We start from the raw sequence: 6,416 nt of genomic DNA on the forward strand, positions 1-6,416 counted from the left end.
CCTTCCCTGCTGTTCAGCTCCCCATGTCCCTCCCGACATTTGCTCCCCTTCCAAGACACCTGTGCTCAAGCCCTCATCGCAGCCTATTTCCTGTAGAATCCAAGCCAGTCAGTCTTCCAGATGTTCCATCCCGCAGCTGGCCTGGATCTGGTCTGGAGAGAAAGCACAGGTTACTTCCAAAGAGGTCACAGAGTTCATTCGCAAGTGGTGCCCCTCCTCCAGCCCCCAGATGGATCCCATGGGTCCCCAGGCTAGGCAATAGTAGCCTGACCAGCAACCATACTTCCCAAAGGCCGGCTTGAGCCCCGGACCTGGAAACTCTTTGTAGACTGAGAAAACAAGACAATGGCAAATAGTAGACAGAGACAAGGAGGGAGCGAGCGTGGAAAGGAGGGGTTCTTGGGAGAATTTTTTGTTAGCCTCTTATGAACCCATCAGTTTGAGCCAAGGAGCACAGAGAGGACCAGAGTACAGTCGTCCTTGGTCCTGTCTATCCCTTGGGCTGGTGGTGTTGGGGGAGGGGGGAGCCTCCTCACTGTAACAAAGACCCCAGGGGCTCGAGGCCCTCAGTGTTGTGCAACTAAGTGGGAAAGCCTGTTCAGCCTGCGGCTGAAGCAGAGGAAACATCCCAGGGTTGACTGTGCCAGGGCGGTGACTGATCTAGCCTGCGGGCAGGGTGGTGACCGGCAGAGATAAGCCAATCCCTGGGCTGCAGGTGAGGATCCCTGAGAAGCATTGTTGGGGCAGTGGGAATCTTTTCTCCAAATAGTCGAGAGGAGAGGAAAGAACTCCACAGGCCAGTATGAGAAGCCCATAGCTTCCTAGGAATACCTGGAGCCCCTCCCTGGTATTATCTGCCTTCTCCCTACGTCTGGAAGAGCTCCAGGGTTGGCCTCCCCCTCAACGACTGAGGGACACGCAGCATGAGCCGGTCAAGGCATGTGGGCAAGATCCGGAAACGTCTGGAAGATGTTAAGAACCAGTGGATCCGGCCAGCCAGAGCTGACTTTAGTGACAATGAGAGTGCCCGGCTGGCCACAGATGCCCTCTTGGATGGGGGTCCTGAGGCTTATTGGCACGCTCTCAGCCAGGAAGGAGAGGTAGACTTCCTGTCCTCAGTGGAGGCCCAGTACATCCAGGCTCAGGCCAAGGAGCCCCCCAGTGCCCCAGATCCTGCAGGAGGGGCCGAGGCAGGGTCCAGAGGACTCGATTCATGCTCTCTACAGTCGGGTACCTACTTCCCTGCGGCTTCGGAAGGCAGCGAACCAGCTCTGCTGCACAACTGGACCTTGGCTGAGAAGCCCTACCTGAAGGAGAAGTCCAGCGCCACTGTGTACTTCCAGATGGACAAGCACAACAACATCAGAGATTTGGTCCGACGCTGCATCTCCCGGGCCAGCCAGGTACCCACACAGAGCTGGTGTCTGCTTGGCTGCAGGCAGGGAGCTGGGCTGGTAGAACAGGGCGAGCGAGGGGCTGCATCCTGTTCTCACAGGTTTGCCCTGGAGCACAGACCCCTGGATGCCCGTTACAACCTGGATCCTAGGCCACGGACACCCATCCCTGGCACCACAATCCCCTGTGTGGGAAGAATACGTTTCTTTGCGTGTTCTCCAGCCCCTGTCCCATTGTCTGCCGCTCAACCCTGAGTCCCCTGCAGATTCTCCTGTCCCTGGCCCCTGGCTTCAGGGCTTTGTACACTCTGCCTGGCCCCTCAATCTCCCCACTTCTCATTTGGTTCATGCTGCACTTTATTTCCAAATGAAGGGTTGGAGGTACTTCATTAGGGGATACACTTGTCCTCTCGGCCCCTGTTTAGACCTGGCTGCCCACAAGTGACCCTGAGACCCCTGCTTTTTTCTTTTGTTTTGCTTTGTGGTGTTTTTTTGAGACAGGGTTTCTCTGTGGCCCCGTGGCCCCTGTACCAGGCAACTCTAAGCACCAAAATAAAATAAAATAATAAAATGGTGTGGTGATGGGTGGGGGGGGGGCAAAGAAAGTTCCCTTTTGCCAGAGTGCTGTTGCTTTAATAAGCCAGTGAGGCAGACTCTGAAAATTCCTTCAGAACAAAGACCCAGCGGAGAGGACCTCAGGCACTGTGGCAGCCGGGGTAGGAGTTCCCAGTGCCCTCTGGTACTCAGGCCTGTCAGCTGGGGGCTGGGTAGAGGGGCTCACTTTCTGATACCTCTTCTTTCCCACGGGGTTGTGGGTGCCCATCCCTCCTTCCTGAAGCTGCAGGGCAGAAAATCTGTCATCGGGTGTTGGGGGTGTGGCTCTGTGGTAGAGTGCTTGTTTAGTGAATAGGAGGCCCTGAGTTCAATCATCCCTAGTACCACTGGTGTGTGTGGGGAGGAGTAACCTAGAAAATATTCCTTCTCTCTCTCATCCCCTCCCTCCCTCCCTCCCTCCCCCCCTCTCCCTCCCCCGTGTTGGTCTCTGTCTCATAAAGCATACACTGACATATATTTGTGTCTATGATCCTGGGCTCATGCCAGGATCCCCTCCCAGGGTCAACATTGTGTGAAATCTTAAAGTTCTGGGGAAAGCCACCAAGGCTGGGGGCCTGGGGGGTTGTGAGGGAGCAGAGTTCTAGAAAACTAAATAGAAGGTGTCAGTGGGTGGGGCCGCTGTGTGGCAGAGCTGCTTAGGAACTGTATTTCGTGACATGGTGGCATCAGCAGTGGACAGATGGGCCCAGGCAGGCTGTCAGGAGCCTGGGAGGCCTGGGACTGCCCTGTGACACCTCGGACAAGTGTCTTGACCTCTGGAGGCTCAGCTGCCATGCTGGGCTGAGATTCCTTTTGGCCTGTTGCTGAGTGTGCTGGCTCTGGTTTCTTGGGTGACTGCTGGTGCTCTCCTAAGGGTGGGACTTGTGTGCAGAGAATGAATCCTCGGCCACAGCACCAGCTTTAGGGACAGTGCAACACCCTGGAGAGAAGCCGAGGCTGGCTGTGAAACCCGGTTCTCTGAGTCTCCCAGCTTTCCTTCTCCCCCACCTCCTGGCAGAGTATCTGCCCTCTGAGGCCCAAGCCCCACTCATGTTCTTTGTATGACACAGCATGGTATGGATCTTAGGACACATTTTCATCAGAAGAGTTCATCCAGAAGGGTGGACTTCCAGGTCCACTTAGCAGGTAGGAAGACCTGGATCCTCTGGAATGAGTTGCGATGACCTCTTTGGCTGGGTTCCCCTCTGCCACAGTTCCCTAAATGTCCTGAGGCTTCAATCACTTTTACTGCCTGCCTGACACCTGCAGGGCTGACGTTGAGGTCACAACACGCACACATGCAAAGCTCATATGAGTGCCTCACATTCCAATACAGAGAGAGAGACACAGAGACACAGAGACACACAGAGAGAGACACAGAGACACAGAGAGAGACAGATACACGCACACATGCGCGCACACACACACATACACGCACACATGCACACACATACACACACATACACACATACACACACACACCACACACACACACACACACACACACACGCATGCACGCACGCACAAAGGCTCAGGGGTGGTCTATTCCCACAGAGACAGTGGCAGAGATGGATAGGTGATAGATAGGCTATCATAGAAGCAGATGATAAGAAGAGGGAAGGAAGTTGGGCTTGAGCTCCCCATCTCTTGTAACTGCAGCCCCTGAGAGGAAATGGAGTCAGGCTGAGGCACAGCCTGACTGTCCACTCTAGAGAATTCCCCCACCCTAAGAATCAGGATCCGCCCTCCTTCCCTCCCTTCAAGCCGAATTTCTTCACTCCACCCGGCCCAGAGCAGCAAAGCAAAACTGCGGTCTCCCTGCCTTGGGGAAGCCCCTGTCAGCTGTCTCCCCCTGTGAGAGAGGACTGGAGGATGCCATGCCATGGGTCACGCTGCAGGCGGGGCAAAGCTCAGCACCCGGAGACGGTGACTAAGGCAGGGTGCTGAGAAGAGGTGGCCTCTGAGAGTCAAAGGCTGAGTAAGAGTTTTCCAGGCAGAGAAGGAAGGGAGAATTCCAGGTAGAGAGAAGTCAGGTGCAAAGGTCAGAAGGGTCGTGTCGAGGGGGGGGGGCGGGTCCTGGAGGTGGCGAGATACTACCATCTACACAGTCGGACCCCAAGGAGTCGGGATGGGATGGGATGGAGGCTGCAAGGCCAGCAACTGTGGTGTGCCTTGTTGGGCAGAAGAGTGAGAACAGCACTTCCCAAGTTGGGTCACAAGACCCTGAGGATCCCTGAGGACTTGGCCGTGGTTCTCTGATGCTCTGTTCTTTCTAAGTACTTATCCGCATGAAAAAAAAAATATTTAATTTTCCCCCTGTAGATCTGATGTAGCTTCTGATGGTCCTGTCTCCACCTCCCAAGCACTGGGATTGCAGGCATGCACCACCACACCCAGTCTATGCACTGCTAGGAACTGAACATGGAGCTTCATGCATGCTAAGCAATCACTCTACCCATGGAGCTATAACTTAGTCTCCCCCCCCCAAAAAAAGATTATTTTCCACTCACAGTGACACCAGCAGGCTGAGGCAGGGGTTAGGAGAAGCTACAATCATAGGTTAGCCGAAACGTAAAGCATCAGGGCTGGGGTCTGTTACACACATGCGAAGTCCTGGCTTTCGTCCCCAGCACCGTGCACAAACATACAACATATGAGGAGCAAGGTCATGCTGCTCACCACAGCTTTCGAAAACAGTTATTTCTGAAACCTTTTATGTATTTTATAGTGGGTCTGATGGCTGATACTTTAAAATAGCCGAAGCAACTTTTTCAGGTTTAGTTTCTCATCTCAATAGGTGTGATACACATAAGCAAAAGTTCTTGAAGATCATTAATCATTGTTAAGAGTGCAAGAAGATGCTCTGGGTAAGTTTAGGGCCAGTAGGTAAACTGAGGCAGAGATAAAGTAGGGTTGTATTCCTGAGAGGAAGACAGAACTGGAATGTTACTTTTAATTCTAGAATATTCCTTCCTTACCCTCCTTCCCTCAGGCTGTCGCTGATGTACACAGGACAGACAGCCGGACAAAAGGGTAATCCGCATCCTTGCGGGTGTGGAGCAGAATGATGAGGACATGGGTTTCCGGGATGGGGTGTGGGAGGCTCTGACCACATCCCAGCCCTGTGGCTGTGAAAAGCTCTCTGCACCCCTGGTTCCTCCCTGGGAAGCTGGGAGACTGGTGTTGAGGAAGTCCCATGAGACAAACTTGTGGCTAATAGTATATGCTCAGCGAACCTTTGCGTGACTGATCTGTCAAAGGCATGATCACAAAAAGAGCCTGGGACACAGAAGACAGAGAAAAGCCAGGGCGGTGCTGAGGGTCGGCGGTGCTGAGGGTCCCCGGCGCCTAACTGTAGCACCAGCTCTGACCCCATCACCTCATCTCAGTCCCCTGTCACCCCCTGCCCTTCCACAGGTGAAGGGTTTCTGGCCTGAGGGCCTCCCAAGGGCCAGGATTTGGGGTCCACACGACATGTTGCAGGAGCAGGCGCTGCCCCATCTGACTCACATCCCTTCCACGTCTTCAAAGCTGCAGGTTTCTGGAGCCAGCCTGCAGCAAGGCTTTGCTTGCAAAAATACCTTCCTTCTTCAGCACGGGGCTACCCAAGGGGGCTTCCTTCTCTCTTCTGCTCACCTCTCGTCACCATAGTGGTCCATCTGGTTGGCCCCAACCGGAACACAGCCCACCTGTTCCTGTTCCTATGGCTTATGCCATAGATGAGCGGGCATGGGTTTTAATCCTCTTTTCTAACCTGGATTAAAGCAGCATTCTTGCATGAGGCTTTTCTAGCATCACCTATACCTCCTTGCCAACTGTACGTAGGAAAGAAGAATGATGCTTTAATTTAGCCTCATGTTAAAATACCCATCTTTCTCCTTGCTACTGCTGGGATCTTCATTACTGGGCTTGTTAGACCCACCTTGCATAGTAACTACTTTTCTTGATTGAGCTGTGTTTTGTGGGTAAAGAACTGAGGTCCAGAAAGACTGAGTGGCTTGTTCAGGCTGTGTATATGATGATACGACCCCTCCGTGGTATGGGGAGATTTTATCATAGAAGCGAGAAGGAGAACGGCCAGAGGCATCCAGAAGAATCCAGAGCAGAGGGAGAAAGTAGACTGAACACGGCCATGACTGGACATGGACAGAGGAGACTAGCAGGGCCATAGAGAACAGAGGGAGCGTAGTGGGACTAGCAAGATCGGGAGCTGTCCACAGTGAGAGAAGCTGGGATTAAGAAGGATGAGTAGCTTGGGAGAGAGAAGGGCCAGGAGACTGGTGAGGGGCCTTTTAAATGAATAGCAAGTACATGTGAGTAGGGACTGAGGGAGCCTGGAGGCTAGCGGCGGACTTGATATACAGTAAGTACCAGGAGGCATACGTTAATTGGAGAGCCATAGTCCCTTTTGCTGGAGGTAAGGGAAAT

General features: G+C 53.5%; 1 protein-coding gene across 2 annotated transcripts in view; it reads left to right on the forward strand.

Moving 5' to 3' along the window:
* Positions 1–923: 923 nt before the first annotated feature.
* Fam83a (family with sequence similarity 83 member A) overlaps positions 924–6,416 on the forward strand; it is a 26,433-nt gene continuing 20,940 nt past the window's right edge. For both annotated transcript variants that reach the window (XM_052747844.1, XM_052747845.1), the window contains exon 1: positions 924–1,403. In XM_052747844.1, the coding sequence (XP_052603804.1) occupies positions 924–1,403 (480 nt within the window). The remainder of the gene's footprint in view (positions 1,404–6,416) is intronic.

The sequence above is a fragment of the Peromyscus californicus genome, unplaced genomic scaffold (genome assembly GCF_007827085.1).
Source record: "Peromyscus californicus insignis strain IS unplaced genomic scaffold, ASM782708v3 Scaffold_20__1_contigs__length_68692818, whole genome shotgun sequence".
NCBI classification, from domain to species: Eukaryota; Metazoa; Chordata; class Mammalia; order Rodentia; family Cricetidae; genus Peromyscus; species Peromyscus californicus.